At 40.0% G+C, this 19,437-nt stretch overlaps 1 protein-coding gene across 1 annotated transcript in view; it reads left to right on the top strand.

Moving 5' to 3' along the window:
* fbxw4 (F-box and WD repeat domain containing 4) overlaps positions 1–13,718 on the top strand; it is a 33,449-nt gene extending 19,731 nt beyond the window's left edge. The window contains exons 6-9 of the mRNA XM_057342367.1: positions 1,158–1,223; positions 8,379–8,519; positions 13,003–13,144; positions 13,236–13,718. Coding sequence (XP_057198350.1) covers positions 1,158–1,223; positions 8,379–8,519; positions 13,003–13,144; positions 13,236–13,355 — 469 coding nt within the window. The 3' untranslated portion in view covers positions 13,356–13,718. The remainder of the gene's footprint in view (positions 1–1,157; positions 1,224–8,378; positions 8,520–13,002; positions 13,145–13,235) is intronic.
* The last annotated feature ends 5,719 nt before the right edge of the window (positions 13,719–19,437 follow it).

Genomic DNA, 19,437 nt, shown 5'->3' on the forward strand with positions numbered 1-19,437 from the left:
GTGTGTGTGTGTGTGTGTGTGTGTGTGTGTGTGTGTGTGTGTGTGTGTGTGTGTGTGTGTGTGTGCGTGCGCGTGTGTGTGTGTGTGTGTGTGAGTAGGAGTTGAAGGGTCACTGTCAATATCTGTTTTCGCACTGGGGGTTCGGAGTTGGACACCAGGCGCTACAGAGCTTATTCACACAGACTGGTTGTTAATTTGAGGCCACGCTGGTATTCCATTGTGAAGCCCATTTCTTTGCTTGATGTTAGTGGGAGGGCACAGAGCCCCATGCTCTTTCTCTGGGTTCTCTCTGGAGGTACGAAAGTATGCGAGAGAGGGAGACGCAGAGTCGACCATAGCTTTGTGCCTCGCGTTTTTACGCGCCATGTTAGTGAGCTGTGTGTCACCACACACACTTTACATAGTTGGCACAGAGACTAAGAAACCATTCTGTCAATGAAAGAAACCATCCCAGCAGGGCATTTGCGGAATACCTGAGTGTTAAAACAGCCACATTCCTGCGTGTTCAGTAGTGTGAGGACCCTATTGTTCAGCTCACCTCCGAACACAATGCAAGGAGCAGCAGAGCCTTGAGCCTCGCCCGCCAATCCCAGCTGTCCAGGAGGGCTCTAATCCCTGACTGTCACGCAGGTCAAAACTACAGCAGTCACACACCCGCCCACCCATACCTGCGCAACTAATTTTAACCTGTCACACAACTCAAATGGGGCATCTGAGTGTTTTTGTTTCTTTTCCTTTGCTCGCCGTTCCTCCTGTTTTCCCTAGATGTCTGGTGAACGAAAACACATCTGTGAACAAATCCGCTGTCTCAACATACCCTTTACACCTCGCTGCGCTCCATTCGCTTTTTAAAATTTGTTCTTAATGCGCCGTGTGTAATCTCTCCGGGAGCCAAAATATTACTCCACTGTTACATCATCCGTCCAGTATTTAAATGTTAAAAGCATTAAATGCTGGAACAAAGAGTGTTTAAGCATATGTTGTGCGAGGGACTAAAGACTCTTACTCAGACTGTTATATGAGTTTATTATTATTATTTTATTGTTATAATATTATTGTTATTCAGTTAAAACAACTTCAAGGTGTCTTGACAAATTATTAAAACACCTTTAATAGAGAATAATTGATATGTCTAATACTTACGTTTTTTTTTTTAGCAACTTTGTAACCGGAACAGCCTGCTGTGAGAATTTTGCTCCTCTTCGAATCTGGGATACTGAAAGGTAAATTTCTTTTATTTGAGTTATATTATATTATATTGTAAAATAACATACAGTAAATAATAAAATAATTTGTTAAACATGTCTTATGTTTTAAAGGGACAGTTCACCCAAAAATAACAGTTCTGTCATTATTTACGCACCCTCAAGTTGTTCCAAATCTTTATCTTATAAGATATTTGGAAGAATGCTTGTAACCAAACAGTTCTTGGACCCCATTGACTACCATAGTAGGAAAAATTCCCAAGTGCCCCAGAACTGTTTGCTTTCCTACATTCTTCCAAATATCTTCTTTTGTGTTCAACAGAACAAAGACATTTATAAAGCAATTTTTCCTACTATGGTAGTCAATGGTGGCCAAGAACTGTTTGGTTAAAAGCATTCTTCCAAATAACTTTCTCTGTGTTCATCAGAACAAAGAATACAGATCTGGAACAACTTGACGGTGAATACATGTTGACAGAATTTTGGGTGAACTGTTCCTTTAATGCACAAGCTTTTAGCAGTATTCATGCATTGTATATTGTTTTTTACCTCAGAAACTTGTATTCATATGTATAAATATTTAAAAAATGGTTTATTGCACGAAGAGTGAAAGAATCTTATCATTCTAATATCATATAATCGCTGCATTATCTCCTCAGCTCACAGTCTTTCCTCTTTGGGAAGTTCAAAGCTGACTTAAAAATTCCTGTCATGAAAGGCCAGGATTAAACCTGATACAACCTGACTGGTTTCCGTAATTCCCCAGCTTTACCTGCTGAATTCAGCCTGCTCGCATGTTGTCAGTCAGGGAAAGTAAAAGGTGGGGGGTTCCGGAACAAAATGACAAGGAAATTCGAGACGGGAAAAATTGCAGTGAAGGAGCAGAGGCGATTCCAGACAGATTTCCCTGGGAATCACATGTTCCATAGAAGACCGGAACACTGAAGTTTAGGTTAATGTGACTCACTGATGTGCTTGTCGTTTGATCTGTGAAGCAGAGGTAGCCAAAGTCAGCCTGATGGAGACACGTGGGCAGTCTGGTTATCAGAATGCAGATGCACGCACAGGTGAACTGGACATTGAATCACCAAGTACAACCCTGTTAAACTAGGAACCACGGTTGCACAGTACTGTGGGAGGCATTATTCATTCTACCTGATGTTGAAGTCGCCTGCTTTTATTCATCTGCATCTTGATTTCATCATTTCAAACTCATGGTCTTCACAAAATGTTGATATTTGATTTGAATGAAAATGAATGATGTCATGCGTGTGAGGAACGAAGGGAAAAGTAGTGTCAGAATTTTTAGTATATTCTATCAGCGCCTGAGTTTTAAGCATGAGGTGTGTAAAACACAGGGCTGGGTGCCGGAGCTCTTTGTGACCTGTCCTTTAGTCATATGTGTTGTCTTTCCTCCTGTCTTTGTGTGACTGCACCAGGGTCGGTCGCGTCCTGCTGTAATGTGTTCCCGTCTAGTAATCAGGTGCACCTTGTGTGAGGAGCACAAAGCCGCCAGTCACAGGGGGCCGAGAAACCGACTGATGAGTGGAGGGCTCGTGGGGGGAATGGGGGCTGCGTGTTGCTCTGTTTGTGTGAGTGTGTGTTCTGATGTCTCCCTTTTAAACATTTCCCAGACAGGCCACCAGCATAACCCTTTGAAAACCAGCACAAACATGACACACATTAGAGCGGTTACATTTACCCTGATCATGAGAGATATCAGGAGAGATATTCGACCCGCTTGCCGCAACAGACACGATTGTAGATTTTTTTCTGTTTGGAATGGGAAATCAACATTGCAATAGAGATCTTTTTAAATCCTATTAGATCTTTCTTTCCCCTAAAGATCAGTGATAGTAAAATTGAGACCTGCTCAATTTCCTATGAAAAGGACCGCAGTAATATTACATTTGTCTCATCAAGTTTCAGAAGCAATTTTGAAGGAACCCATCACCCAAAAATAAAAATTCTGTCTTTATTTACTCACCCTCGAGTTGTTCCAAATCTGTATAAATATCTTTGTTATGATGAAAAAACAGAGAAAGATATTTGGAAGAATGCTGGAAACCAAACAGTTCTTGGCCACCATTGACTACCATAGTAGAAAAAATGACAATGGTAGTCAAAAGCGCCCCAGAATTGTTTGCCTTCCTAAATTCTTTAAAATATCTTATTTTGTGTCCAACAGAACAAAGAAATTTACAAAGCAGTTTTTCCTAGTATGATAGTCAATGATAGTTAACGATGCCTCAAACTGTTCTCAGATTTACCTCAATAATATATAAGTAAATTTAAGTACAGATTTACTGAAAATAAGCTTTTGAACAAGCAACTGCCCTCCATTCCAGAATAATTTACACCATTTCTCATATCGAAATAATTTGTTGAGTGAAATATAGTGGAGGATCCTTAAAACACCAGGTTCAACTGTGATCTAAGCACCCAAAAGGTTCCAGTTTCTGATTTTTTGTTTAGCCGGCTACTTCAAGTACTTTTCAAATAGTGGCAAGAGCCGCTGACATCTTCTTAACATGTTCTTGAAAGATCAGGGCACATTTTAAGGAGTGCCTGTTGACTAGGTGGAGAAATAATAGACAAGGACGTGTACGGACCGAGATCACTCAGACCCTCATGTCTCAAAGTACCAGCTGACCAGCTGCTTGCTGAACTAATTAAGAAGCTTTGAGGGAAGAAAAAAAAGAGTTTGAGTATGAGGGAAATAGAGATTTCACTACTGTTTGCAAGCACATTAGTAGCATTATGTATTCTTTACTGCTTTTGTAAGTGGAATGCCTAAAATATTCTTGATAATAATCAAACTGAAAAGAGACACCATCTCCAGACACCAAATAATCAAATGAGAAACTGATTTTTTGTACCAGTTTTGTAAATCGGCAATCATTTTCTGTACATTAATAGTTAAGAAAATGTCTGTTCCATAGAAAAAATAATATGTTCGGAATGAGTGTGAGTAAAAAAGAGAATTTTCACTGTTGGATAAACTATAATTAAATGTTTTAGTCCAGATTGCTCGATGCCTTAGGATTTTTCTGTCAACTACTATTTAAAATGTGTTTATGAAGAAAGTCCTGATTTCATACTTCTTCTCTCGTCTCTTGCTCGCTTTTTTCCTCTCTCTCTCTCTGTCTTTAATGTCTTTCACCTCTTTAAGGTGAAAAAGTCTATGATCTCCCAGAAACAGGGACTCACAAGTGGTGCTTTCAAAGGACCCCGAACTTTTCACAAGGCTCTTGCCATCAAAGAATCGCACAATTGTCCAGAAATTCTTCACATTTTTCCTCTGAAAGACAGGGTTAAATGGCTGGATCCTACCAAGAGCTGTGTTATACAAATTGCAATCTCATTGTTTTTAAGGGAACGCGTGTGACATTTAAAAGTCTTCATTGTCCTGGCCCATACCGTTCTTTTTTCTTCTTTTCCTCTTTGCTGGTGGTTATTTCGACTGTGGGCTAAATTGGATGACATGCAGACAGAGCAATGCGATTTCTGTTTGTTTTAGATCCTGAAAACCTCAGCAGGGCTCTTTATGTACCTGTCTCACATCCTTTCAGGGCACTGACTGTTTCCCATAGCTTCCCTGTGCCAGTTTACCCTCTACACTTAACCTTACAAGAGCGTTAGCTCGAAATGACCTTTTCCTGTGGATCTAACACCCAAAGAAATGTCCTCAGCATTGCCCTTTTTCAAAATCCATCAATTCATTAAAGTTCCCTTTCATAAAGTGTGTGTGTGTGTGGCCCAAATGGTCGAACAGAGACAGAGGCCTGTTAGGGAGGCCAGCCCCACCATTTTTCTTGATGGCCCAGAGACCATAACTCACAACTAATTACCAACACATGCCATTCTTTATAGGGCAGAATGGGGATTTAAAAAGTCCAGAACAATATCAGAACATTAGAAGGAGGACGCTTGCATTTGCAACTGTCAGATTAGCCAGTTGTTGTTGCTTTTTTTTTTACAAAAATTAACTTTGTGGTCTGTTGAGCCGTTTGTTTTTGTAAACTAACGGTACTGTTTAGCGTGTTGACAAAATGTTTATTTGCGCTCCTACTTGTAAGTCGCTTTGGATAAAAGCGTCTGCAAAATGAATAAATGTACTATAGCAGTGCCATATCTATTTGAAAGACACATATTATATGAAAAGATGCATTTACACTGTAAAAAATGTTGGTGACATACATTTTTAAGTACAATCAACTTGGCTTTACAAGTCAAATAGTAAGTTTTGAAAGTTGATAAACCTTGAGATTAAGTTTATTTAATTTAATTTAAATGAGTTAAACTCCTTAACTTTGATGCGTTAAAGTAATGTTAAAAGAGCTGAATTGACTCGTAAAGCCAAATTTGTTCATTTTGGACAGTGTATAAATAGCATGTGTTTAGTATTTATTAATGTTTTCAAAGCATCTGTTCACTTTTTTTGCATGTCCACGTGGAATCTGTGCTGTAGAACTTGTAGAAAATCTTCCTGCTGATTTTAAATGAAAGTCCTGCTTGTTTACTACATATTTTTGCCATTTTTTATGTTTTCAGCTAGCAAAAAGGGTGTTGTTCTCTCAGATCTGTGTAACACATTTAACCTATTTATTAAAGGGATAATTTGCCCATAAATGAGAATTCTGTCATCATTTACTCACCCTTACTTTTTTTACTCACTCACTTGTCATTTCAAACCTTTTTGACTTTCTTTCTTTGGCAGAACAAAAAAGAAGATACTTTTATGAAAGTTGGTAACCAAACAGCGCCGGCACCCATTCACTTCTACTGTATGGACACAAAACTAATGCAAGTGAATGGGGGCCAGTTAACAACATTCTTCAAAATATCTTCTTTGCTTTCTGCGTAATAAAGAAAGTCATACAGGTTTGAAATGACAAGGGTGAGTAAATGATGACAGAATTTTTATTTTTGGGTGAAATATCACTTTAAGCGTCAACCAATTTCACCAAAATTGTGGGTTTTTTGCAGATTTGCCCGGGACCTGTTGATAAGTAATGCACACAAGAACAGCCAGTGATATTAAGGGCATTTTTTTGCTTCAGCTTAAACATATCCAGGGGTCAAAAGAGGATTAGGTTGAGGTCAGTTGTGTTTTGAAGAGTGCTTTAGAAGTATATAGAAAATAAAGCATTATCCGTCAAGCTCGGCTGTCTTTATGTGGTGGCCCACGGTGTTCTTGTGATCACTTTAGCAGATTGCAAATATCACAGTCACCCCCAACTTTGTGTGTTAGTGACCAGTAAGCTTGCACATGTCTGAACGGCAAAAGCTGTGAAAATGCATGATACGGCCCCAGTTATTGTTATCGAATCTCTAGTTGTGATTGGTTAAATTTTTGCCTGCAGTTAATGTGAATTTGTTCAAACGTTGTTCATTGAGTGAGCACTGTATATGTATCACTCCTCTGGGAGAGTCGATGTCACCGCGCTTTCGTGTCTTAATTCATATGTCCATTTCACCTTCTGACCTTAATAAAACGCGTGCAATCACTTGGCTAAATGACTCCTGTACTCCGAGTTTAAATCGAAGATCAATTTCTCCTTAGCCGCCCTCTAACCTTATTTCACTCAATCTAAAGCTCTCGTTTAACCAGCTTTTCACCCTTCGCTGTGATCAGACGGCGGTTCGAGAAGGGACGGTCTCCCAAATAGCGCTGTAAGATCAGACGCAGGGCCGGCCGCAGAAGAACAAGATCGCCTGCCATGCCGATGCAGTAATTTAAAAGATTATATGGTTATCCTCCATCCTGTAATCTTCACAGGTTCTCTCTAAAAAGAGAAGAAAAAACATGGGACACATAAAACCTGTGACCTAACAATTTAAGAATCCCGTGCGTTTGCTGTTGTACTTGGTACGGTGCTATTACTGGCTTTAAAATCAAAGCACAGATGTGTGGGCTTCTTTTACGATGCTTGTTTTTCTCACTTCACGCTTTGACATTTGCAGAGGCCCGAGCAGACGCCCGACCCGAGTTTACACGATTTCCTAAAGCAATTAAAAAAATATCCGATGCAAATTGCCGTCATGGGTCTGTGTTGTGTAAATAAATGTTTCGCATCAATTAATTGATTGTCCCCATTGTTCTGCACTGTCATCAGTTCAAGTTGTTGGCAGCATGTTATTTTAGCAGCAAGGGGTAAATGATGGGTTCTTGCTTTATGCAGATGCCTGAGGGCTAGAGCAGAGTTTGTCTTTAGGCCCACCAGGGTCTTGGCCTTTTGCTTCTACTGGACTATCTCTTAAAGAGCCTGTGTCTAAGAAAGACCCCCCTTGTATCCCCCAGAGCGAAGGTTGGGGATTACCAGTTTGCCCTCTGTGAACAAGCTCACAGGAGACCTCAATCGTGGGGGGCGGTCGCTATGGCCGTCGGGCTCCACTAAATGGTTGCTAGGGACCAGGTATCAAAGGTCCGCAAGTCGCACACAGTCACGGTCATGGAGGGAATTAAATAGCAACAAAGAAATTGTGATTCTACAATAATCTGGCCTCTGCAGCGTGGACGGGGGTGGAGGGCGCCGCGGGCCCGTTAAGACTGTGATCATAGGAGCGTGGTGCTGGCCCAGACACCCCCCCTCAGCCTCTATCTTTTTTCTTCTACCCCTTTCTTCTACTCCTCCTGCTCCTTTCCTCGTCTTGCATACATCTGGGAACGTACCTCGCCGCAAACTAATCTGCTTTACCAGCCCATTCAAACACCCAAATGTGTTTACTTATTATCTCCTTGTCCTAAGACTTAATTTAGCCTTTGTGTGCTCTGTGCATGTTGGAAACACAGGAATATAGTGGGATTTAGAGGTAATGAGAGATTAGGTGAGCGAAAGACGTTTGGTTAGAAATTAGATCTCTATTGACTCGGAGATGTGAGGCCTGGAGACGTTCCAATCTCAAGAACGAGTAAACACGACTTGTTTTATGTGTCTGCCTGTCATCGAATCACTTTGATAAAAGCGATACTCAGACGCACATGACCTCCCTCGTCCAGTCGCTTTTTGACTTGGGGAATGATAGGCCTGCAGCAAGTGTACGTCATTCTCTCCCGGGTGCTTGTTAAGTTCCTGTCTGTGTTTTTATTCATGTATTAATCTTCTTCAATGATGGTTGACAAGGTATAATCTGTAGGCTTCGTCTCTTATCTCTCTTTCTGTTTCCCAGGTGTCACCTGGTGTCGTGTCTCGGTACGGAGTTCCGCCGAGGTGCAGGTGTGTTGGATATCGTCTACGAGTCTCCCTTCCAGCTCCTCACCTGCGGATACGACACCTTCATCCGCTACTGGGATTTGCGCGTCTGCACCAGGTAACTGGCTTCTTGTGGGACACCCCGAAAGATGGATTTGTATGATGTCGTATGTTGGCCGAGAACCCACAATAGACTCTGTGCTGATTCAGTGCGATTCAAGGCGAATTAGGCTTAGCGCTTACATTGACCTGTGCTGTCAGCAGATTTGGCCTTGTCTACAGAGAGTAATAAAGTTAGCCGGTGCATCTCACAGAGCCAAGATTAGTGTTCTCTGTTAATCTAATAAGCCCTCCTGTGCATAGAGTACCGTTTAGATAAAAAAGAAGCCAGTCTTGAGCCTTCTCTTGGGTCTGTGGACACAATTGTTCCTCGGAGAGATTGAAAAGGACCCTGGACCCCCTCTTAGAGAGAGGCTATTGCAGAAGGACTCTCACCCACCCAGGTCCATGCTGGTTGGTGGGCCATATTGATGTGGCGCGGCGTGTCTCCAGGGCAACGAGGCGGGTGCTGGGGATCAGCAAGCTGCTTTTGGGGTGAAATAGGGCTCTATGTAGGGCTTTAGGGAGGGGGACCCTCACAATCGCATATGGGCAGTCAAGTAACACAAATCAGAGGTGATTGAAAGAAGGCCCTGGAGAGTTTGGGGAGGGGCAAATGTCCCCTCTTAAGATATCAATAATTCACAGTAAGACCAGTCAGGGGCTAATATGTGCTACGTCTTGATTCAAAGCCGTTAGTCATCTGAAAGTCATCATCGACTGTAAAGAGAAGGCACTTAAATTCACTTAGAACGTAAACTGTACATCATGGTTAAGTGTGTGCAAGTAATTTTAAGATTAATTGGGTTGAATTGGAAGCAAGCGCTTGAATTGTATTGCACTGCACAATTTTCTGTTTTTCAGTAAAAATACCTAAATATGCATAGAAGTTTATTAGTACCCTAACTTTGACTTCTCTAAGTTTAGTTAGATTTATGCTTAAAGAAAAAACGCGAAAAAACAAAAAAATCTATTAAAAAAGTTCATATTGCTGATGTCCTTCTGAAACCTTGTAACTCCATGTTTTGTGATTTTTATTTTTTGCTCAGAATCATTAATATTAGTCACCCTTTATGTTTGTCACTGGGTTTGGCAAGTATCTGATCAATAAAAAGTATTAAAAAGTGCTTGTCAACTTTGACAACACAATGTTTAATCATTTAAAAAGTACAGTGTTTTTTCCATTTCCTTAAAAAGAGCAAATTTGGACATCCGAGGTTTTGCAAGGACAGCGATGATATGCAATTTTGCTTTAATTTTGTTCTAAAAGATTTTAGCTATATTCTACTGGAAATCAAGTATCTTAGTAATGTTTTACCTAAGTTACAGGCTTAACAATGAAAAACAAGGTGATAAAGAATTAAAAGAGTGATTGGATGTTTGCCTGCTTGCACTCTTCACTCCTATCGGTTGACTTCACGTGTCTCAAAATACACACAATCATTTGGTTTTACTTCCATGTATCCATTTGTTTTGGGTTAAATAAGCAGGTGATGCTGTCTGCGAACTACATTCGGAGGCTGAAGTGTTTTTGTTTGCATGTGTGCATATGTGTGTACACATGTGCAACACAGTAAGATGCAATCCAGACGTCTCCCGCACGCTTCTGCTGCCCTGCTGTCTGCCACGCCGCCCAGTCACACTCCCTCTCCATGATTTATTCAACACACCATTAATGGAGAATTGATCTCTATTGGCTCAGCACGCGCACAGATACTTTCCTTATCATTGTTTCTTTTCTTCCCAACCTGCTCTAAAACAAGAGAGCCCCTTTCCGTAAACAATGGATGAGGTTTCACCCTTGTGGCCCGCCAGCGCAAATAAGACACTCGCCTTTAAGTCACGCGAGCAAAGCTAGCCATGGTGGCTTTGGCCCTTCGCTTTAGGACAGCTGGAGTTAGACTCTTGCTTCACATTGTCTCTATATATGCAAAAGCCCATTTATATTATTCTTTTAGTTGGTTGTTTAAAATATTTTAATGTGATTTTAACGTGCATTCTAATTTCGGTGATAAATAACTACAAATGGAAATTAGTCACCTGTTGATTTCAGTAGTAGTTCACTCAAAAGAAAAAAATTATTCACTTACTACTATATTATAGTATAGTATATACAGCCCTAATTGACAGCCCTAAAATATATATATATATATTAGGGCTGTCAAGATATAAAACATTTAATCGCGATTAATCACATCCTTTTCGTGCGATTAATTGTGATTAATAGCACACGTATAGTGAAATTAAACACACTATTTATTTTGTTTAACATGTTTATTTTAGTGCTGTCAATCGATAACAACATTTTTAACTAACTAATCACACAGCTTTGATGTTTTTAAATATACTTTTACATTCTAATAATTTCACATTTTATCTGTGTTCCTGTGTAGCTCAGCAATCCCAGGGAACACACACTGATGAAAGACATGTATAGACTAAAATGCACTGTAAGTCGCTTTGGATAAAAGCGTCTGCCAAATGCATAAATGTAAATGTAAATGATCTCCAAAAGAATGCAGAAACAACACATTTCTTTAACAGCCTCGTTTTATGAATGTAAGCCAACATTCTAATATTGTTGGCTTTGCAACTGATGTCTTTATTAAATATATTGTTTGTTTCTACTAATCAAACCCATTATAATAAGTGTGCCCTAATATACAGAAAATAAATAAAGTTCTCAAACACTTTACAGTCTTTACTGCTAAATACATGAAATACAGAAGAATCCTCATTAAAGCTACAAAATCACATTGATTTCTTCTTTTCTTTTGTTCTTTGATCAACATTAGTGACAGGACGCAGCCTTTACACCAGACGGGATCGCTGTCGCGTTGCGTTGAGCCGTGTTCCACAGCCAGAAGCTGTCAATCTATACTGGACGTGTCAATACAACCATTTCAAATCTCTCCTAAATAGTTTAATGGCCTTTATATTAATAAGAGCGTGATTATATAATGTCATGCTAGACAGTAATGACAGAAAAACGAATGTTGCGTTAATGGCGTTTAATATTTTTAACGCGTTAATCTGAAAGAGTTCTATATATAAAGGAACAACGTCTACATTCTGCAACATTATATATACTGTTTTTAGGAGCCGTATGCAGGGTTCACAAACTGTGTGTGTGTATATATATATATATATATATACATACAGTATCTCACAGAAGTGAGTACACCCTTCACATTTTTGTAAATATTTTACTATATCTTTTCATGTGACAACACTGAAGAAAATACACTTTGCTACAATGTAAAGTAGTGAGTGTACAGCTTGTATAACAGTGTAAATTTGCTGTCCCCTCAAAATAACTCGACACACAGCCATTAATGTCTAAACCGCTGGCAACAAAAGTGAGTACACCCCGAAGTGAAAATGTCCAAATTGCGCCCAATTAGCCATTTTCCCTCCCCGGTGTCATGTGATACAAGGTCTCAGGTGTGAATGGGGAGCAGGTGTGTTAAATTTGTGTGTCACTCTCTCATACTGGTCACGGGAAGTTCAACATGGCACCTCATGGCAAAGAACTCTCTGAGGATCTGAAAAAAAGAATTGTTGCTCTACATAAAGATGGCCTAGGCTATACGAAGATTGCCAAGACCCTGAAACTGAGCTGCAGCACCTGGTGGCCAAGACCATGCAGCGGTTTAACAGGACAGGTTCCACTCAGAACAGGCCTCGCCATGGTCGACCAAAGAAGTTGAGTGCACGTGCTCAGCATCATATCCAGAGGTTGTCTTTGGGAAATAGACGTATGAGCTTATATAATATAGCATTGCTGCAGACGTTGAAGGGGTGGGGGGTCAGCCTGTCAGTGCTCAGACCATACGCCGCACACTGCATTAAATTGGTCTGCATGGCTGTCGTCCCAGAAGGAAGCCTCTTCTAAAGAAGATCCACAAGAAAGCTCGCAAACAGTTTGCTGAAGACAAGCAGACTAAGGACATGGATTACTGGAACAATGTCCTGTGGTCTGATGAGACCAAGATAAACTTATTTGGTTCAGAAGCGTGTGTGGCGGCAACCAGGTGAGGAGTACAAAGACAAGTGTGTCTTGCCTACAGTCAAGCATGGTGGTGGGAGTGTCATGGTCTGGGGCTGCAGGAGTGCTGCCGGCACTGTGGAGCTACAGTTCATTGAGGGAACCATGAATGCCAACATGTACTGTGACATACTGAAGCAGAGCATGATCCCCTCCCTTCGGAGACTGGGCACTCACTGTAGCATCATTGTAGCAAAGTGTCATTTCTTCAGTGTTGTCACATGAAAAGATATAATCAAATATTTACTAAAATGTGAGGGGTGAACTCACTTCTGTGAGATACTGTGTATATATATGTGTATGTATATATATATATATAATATATATATATATATATAATTGTTTGTTGTTTTTTGTACTTTGTAGACCTTAAAGCTATATTTTGTGTTTCGCTCATGTTTGNATATATATATATATATATATATACCGTACATGTGTATGTGCATTTAAACAGGAAGTGTGTGATGGAGTGGGAGGAGCCTCACGACAGCGCCCTTTACTGTATAAAGACAGACAAGAATCACATGATTGCCAGTGGCTCATCATATTATGGAGTAGTGCGGCTTTGGGATAAACGGCAATCCCGCTGTCTACAGGTAACAGTGAATGTTTTAGCACTTTTTTATTCAATGTTTATGTTTTTTCGTTACTGTATTAAAATTCATATTTGCAATATTTGGTTGGCAGACGTTCCAGTTGGCACCCACCACCAGCAGCCCAATTTACAGTCTGTGTTTCAATACCACTCACCTGTACGCTGCTGTGGCCTCCATCCTCTATTCACTTGACTTTCGAACTGTGAAGTAACCATGCTTTTACACGCACTGTTACTTCAGAATTGTCCTGTTATGAGGAAGCACTCATCTTGCCTTTTAAATGATTGGGGCAGCTAATAATACAGTCTTCTCCTGGTGGATATTTCCCTCTAGCTTGCTCTGTGGCTTGGCTCTTGTGAGTGTGCAGGGTTCACGACCTTCTGTGGCCCAAGTCTTAACGGACTTAACACATTGCCAGCGACCTCTGGGATGTCTAAAACAAATACTGCTCAGATCTGCCAGCGGCCACTAATGGGATTTATGTTAAACCACAGCTCATATGATAATAGATAGATTGTAACTGAAAGTCTATTTTTCCAACAGTGACACGAATAAATGTGTTTCGTAGTCTTTGTATGTTGGTTTTTTTGGTACGACTGTGTCTGCTCTGTACTTCTTAGTCAGTTACGCTTCAAATGCTTCGGTGACACCTCAGTAATGCCCTGTTCACACATACAGGGGTTTTATCACTGGAGGTCACCGAGTGGCCATGGTGTTTGTCGCCAGTAGCTATTCATACTGCTCCTTAACGTTGTTGGTGGGCTGCGCACTGGCATCACATTTTATATCACATCACATCTGATCAATTGACATTATCTTACAAGATCATGTATGCTCCAGTGCTTTCTATTGGTAGCTGTCACATCACTGTTCATCTTCATAAAGTTTCTTAACTTTATTTTAAACTTTATGAATCTTCCTGTGCTACAGTTGATAGAACATTGCATTAGCAGCGCAAAGGTCATGGGTTTGATTCCCAAGGTTCACACATCTGATAAACGTACACTTTGGATTAAAGTATCTTCCAAATGCATAAATGTATAACTTAAAAAGCTGTTGTATGTGTGAACATCCCTAAAACTAAACAATCAGAACTGTTGCGTTACATGTGTTTGAATAATCTCTCGCTGGTGTTCCTAAAGAGGCAAGAAAGACATTTGGTGACCCACTAAGTGTTTTTGACTAGTGTTATACACCGTAAAGTGAGAAATCTGAGGTCAAAGGTTAAGTCTTAAAAGCTATGGGTGGCTGCTGGGTTTGTGCAGGAACGGACATCTGCAGGACAAGAACAGAATAACCCCAAAGAACAAAGCAACATGCCTCTGTTTACCCCTTCTTCTTCGACTCACAGCAGAGCAGTAGCTTAGTGCATGACCATCCAGAGCTGGTGGAGGCCTGCACTGACACAGCTAATCCATGCCATCCCAAAACAAATACCTCACGCTTCTGATGTTGAAGCCTCCTTGGATTTGACTCAGTCGCAGGATGCCACTGCAATGACATTGTCCCGCTAACCCTCTTGTTTCCTTTGGGATTCCTCTGTGATACCTTATATGTCCCTCAATGTATCATATAAAATGCACGGGTGGTAGTTATCACTGTATTAGAATTGTTGGCGTGTTTAGGTCCATTCAGCAGTATTCCACAAATTTAGCCTTGTAGCTTATTTGGTAGAGCATGATGCTAGCAAGACCAAGATACTTGGACGATTTTATAGGAAACACACAAACTAATCAAATGTACCTTGGATGCATACATACAGCAAGAACAAGAAAAATAAAGAGACCATTCCAAATATTCATTTAATCAGCATTTCTAGATTGTGGCCATTCCAGTCCAGTGTCGGTTGAATTTCACAAAATCAAACTTCAGGAGTGACAAAGTCATCCAACAGCAATGTGAAAGACTGACAGCAAGACACGTGAAAATATCACATTAAAAACTTTTCCTAAATATAATTAAATAAATAAAAATATAAACAAATATTATTGTTGTATTGCTTAAAAGAGAATATGAATTTGTTTTCTTTTCAATATTCGAGATCTGAAAAAATACATTTTGTCCCGTCTCTCCACAGTTTTAATTTTCTGCAAATAGAAACAATATTTTTAAAATTTGGGAGGAATATTGTTAGTAGTTCACAGAATGAAATAAATATGATAATTTTACCTAAACACATGCCTATAAATAGTAAATATGAAAATCAGAAAAACTCATTTTGAAATGGTCTCTTATTTTTTCCGCCACTGTATATACAAGAAATTAGCAGAAGGAAAATCTTCAGAAACCATCTGGACCTGATAACAATTTACCAGCATTAATGAAACGTGTGACACATGACCAGCTACAATACACATTTTGCGGAGCTTACAACATTCATGCAACATATTTTCCCCATGCCTTGTTTATACAGTACTGAGACGATGCCCAGAACAGTTGGCAATTGTTCTGTGCGTTCTATTCTGAGAATAAGACAGGATTCACATTGGGTGTATGGGATTTATAGTCAATCGTGGAATAATTGGATCATATGCAATGTGGCACAATCCATTAGCTGATCTTGTCATCGAGGATAAAAGCAATGCCTACACCTCCGTGCAGATATTGTACAATCATGCAGGCAATATGGCCTCCCGGGACTGAAAGATGTGGTCCGTTTAATAAATAATAATCCATTGGATTGGAGCTCAGTGTGAAAATGTGCACTCAGTCATTTTGAGGATGACATTGTGGATATTCCTAAAAAGAAAGCAGTCAGTTTTAGACTCTGTGGTTCAACGTGACTAAAACTTCTCTCAATTATTTCTCCGATTCTAATTTGACTGTTTACAATCATTGTCTGTTTGTCTAGCTAGCATGTCTGTCTGTCCCTTCACAAGGTCATTAACAAAAGCCCCTTTGGGAATTGTGGGTGAGCCACAAGCTCACAGTTTCTTACAAAGGTAATGAAGACCTTCAGAAGACGTGAGGAGGGGTTGGAGGCACCTTATGGGAAGAGGATTTGAGGATTACATTTTTCGAACCTACAGTGACACAAAAGAACACACACAAACATTGTTCTCAAGATCAACCGATGTCACGTCTGCCGTAATGTGATTATTTATTCCAGCCTTTTGTTCTCTCTGATCTTCACACTTGTCTGCGCATGCAGCACAAATTCGGAAATGCTGGTATACAAAAAAGGGACGTGGGATTAAACCACTTTACACGCTTCGCACCTGCACAAATCGCTGTAAAGTCATACTTGCAATTTAAGCTCGGTGTAAGGACAAAAGGTCTGTTACTCTTTGCGCTTGAAGGTTAACGTTTTCTACCAGTATTACACAACAAATATGTTTACACCATCAGGGCACATTCCAGCTTTGATCTCAGAAGAAACATCTGGATGACAAGGAGCCCTCACACGAAACCAACGTCGACGTTTCTGAAAGCATTATGATCTAATTTGTTGTAATGCATAGGTCCGGTTGTTTTGTTTGTTTGTACAGCATCTATTCTCACGCTGGACACATGCTCCAGCATCTCAACGCTGTTCAGAGCAAAAACCGCTTCATAAATTTAGATTTCGAAAGACAGGTTGAAGGCTGTAATGATGCATCTCGTGAGCTTTCTGGCATGCCTTTTTAAAGCCTCAATTATACTGTGATTCTCCCGGCAGATGTTGGAAGAATAGTGGAAAGCTGAACTATTTAACTGGGAGAGCGAAGTGTTTAGCAGGTGAAACAGTATCCGTCATGTTACCTTAGACTTTAGAAGGGTGGGAGCTTGTGCTTTCTCATGCTTAACAGAACATGTTTAGAGATAAACACAAAGTCTGATTTTTGAGGTTGGTCAGCTTAAGATGTGTGACTATTAATATGACAATGGAATGCTTTGGTGTATTTCATTCTTTATTCTCTTGCATGACAATCCGCAACTGTTCTCTTTATTTACTGACTGGATTTCAAACGTAATGCGAGATGAAGTTAAAAGTTTTGCTTGGCCAAGTTCACTGGACTTAAATGGAACTAAGGACTTCCTTAAGTGCAGGTGACCCTTGTTTCCTACAGGACGATGCTTTTCTCAAGCTGCATTAGCTTGTGGTTAAATATCAGGTGTCACAGTGGCTGATCACACACCCAAGAATAGGCTTCAACCCACACATCTCTGTGGACTCTGGGGTAATTTTACACCAACAGTGCCATCTAAAGGTCACAAGGAGGACATGTCCAAGTATGACTTCTGAATACTTCATCTTTTTGCTTATTCTGTTAATAAAATTTATATTTTTAAAGGGATAGTTCACTCAGAAATAAAAATTCTGTCATCGCCCTCATGCTGTTCAAAAGCTTTATATGACTTTTTTATATGGAACACAAAAGGAGGTATTTTGAGAAATGGTTTTGTGTCCATACAATGGAAGTTAATTGGGGCCAATGTTGTTTGGTTACCAACATTCTTCAAAATATCTTCTTTTGTGTTCTACAGAAGATAAAAGTCATACAGGTTTGGAATGACATGAGAGTGAGTAAATGATGAAAGACGTTTCAGTTTTTAATGCATACAAAGGTCATCTTTGCCTCAACTCAGAGCCAGCTTTCGGTTTTCATATGAATCAATTGCAAAAATACATCGACCCTGCCCCAAACCACAGATTCATTTGGAATGCTGTAAGCACAGGGCTTTAAATGTTATGCAAAACATTGCGTGACAAAACGCAAACGAGAATGACAGGCGGCGTATCTCAAATTGATCCTCATCATTTAACCTTGTTGATCTGCTACATGTATCCCCATTGAGCATCGGAATCAGATCCATCTGTCAAACACTTTCAAAGGCATTAGAGCTCGAATCAGAAAGGGGTTGACAGAGGGTGAACGGGTGGAGGGGTAGCCCGAGTCAACGGTCCTTCCCCACCTCTCCACTTCTGCTGTGGGAGAAGCCCAGGACCTGTCACTCATCTGTATGCCAGAACCGAAGAATACATGCCTTTCATGCGGACCTCCAGCATCTCTCCTAAAGGAATCCCACCAGCAGTTAATGAAAGGCACCCTTTCCCTAGAGGAGAAAAAAAGCTAATTTGAAGAAACTCGACCCTACTTTGCAAATCAGTCAGTAGATATCTGATTGTCACTCCAAGAGCTGGGGTCTAATCCTATTGTCTTTTCGATAGGATTACTTGTGCTGGGTACCTCTCCCCCTTTGGCACAGTGCGGGAGAAAAGGCAGATTAAGAGGATTAGCTTGTATCCTCCTAACTGTCAAACTGGGATGTAAGGATCCATTGACATCGCTGCTATGAATGAGAGAAGTGGCTAAAAAAGAGAGAAATAAAAAGCAGTGGACAAGAAAAATTCCTGAAAGAACAATGTGATTTGTTTGCTTTTGTTCCTTTTAACTTGGCTCGGTTCAAAGGGCCTCACCTAAGAAGCCGCGGTCCGAAACTGGAGAGATGTGGCCCTGGAATAAAGCAAGAGCCCTTAGCTATGTCTGTCAAAATAACATTTAGCACAAAATAAACAAGTTTACTTGAGAGACTACACTGATTTTTTAGGGATCAGTGGATTTTCAACAACAGCGTATGCTTTGCTTGTGTTCGAAACTTGAACAATGCTGCCTTCCCGGGCATCAGGAGGTATAGGAAGGCATAAAGACAAAGACAAAACATTTAACACCTGTTTGGTTCTGAAGGCAGCATTGATGTGTCCTATAGCATCCTATAATCCTGTGTGTATGGTTCGGTAGTATGTTGAACAAATAAAATTGGCATTGTGGCATTGTAAACGTATAAATACATTATTGTCATGTTTATATAAATGTTATGTACATTTTTGTAATGCTTCTGATTCTATTATAAGAAATAAGCATTACAACTGTGAAATGTTTGTTTGTTATCTCTAACGGTCATCTGGATTTGTGCTAGATCATTAGGCATGATGTTATGGTGCATTGGAAGTCTTAAAAGTTTCCTTGAAAGATATCTTCATACAGAAACACTGCCTGTTAAATTATTGACAAAATTATCATTTGTTTTCTACGCATGGAAACTGGTATCATAGTTAACAATCAAGTGTTTATGTAAAATGCTTAGTAACTAATCATTTTTTGTTTTTATGTTCTGCTTTTACAGACTATTTTTGTCAATGAAACGATTGAAGGACGTAAACTACCAAAAGTTGTTCCAACTTTCAGGCACTAGTAGCCAAAGACTAGTTTCCATAATAAATTACTTTTAGAATTATGAAACTATAAGCACTTTTCATCAGTTTACCCGTTTTACTACACAAATATTAAACCGTGCGTAATTTTGCATTG

The sequence above is a fragment of the Triplophysa rosa genome, linkage group LG9 (genome assembly GCF_024868665.1).
Source record: "Triplophysa rosa linkage group LG9, Trosa_1v2, whole genome shotgun sequence".
Classification (NCBI taxonomy): domain Eukaryota; kingdom Metazoa; phylum Chordata; class Actinopteri; order Cypriniformes; family Nemacheilidae; genus Triplophysa; species Triplophysa rosa.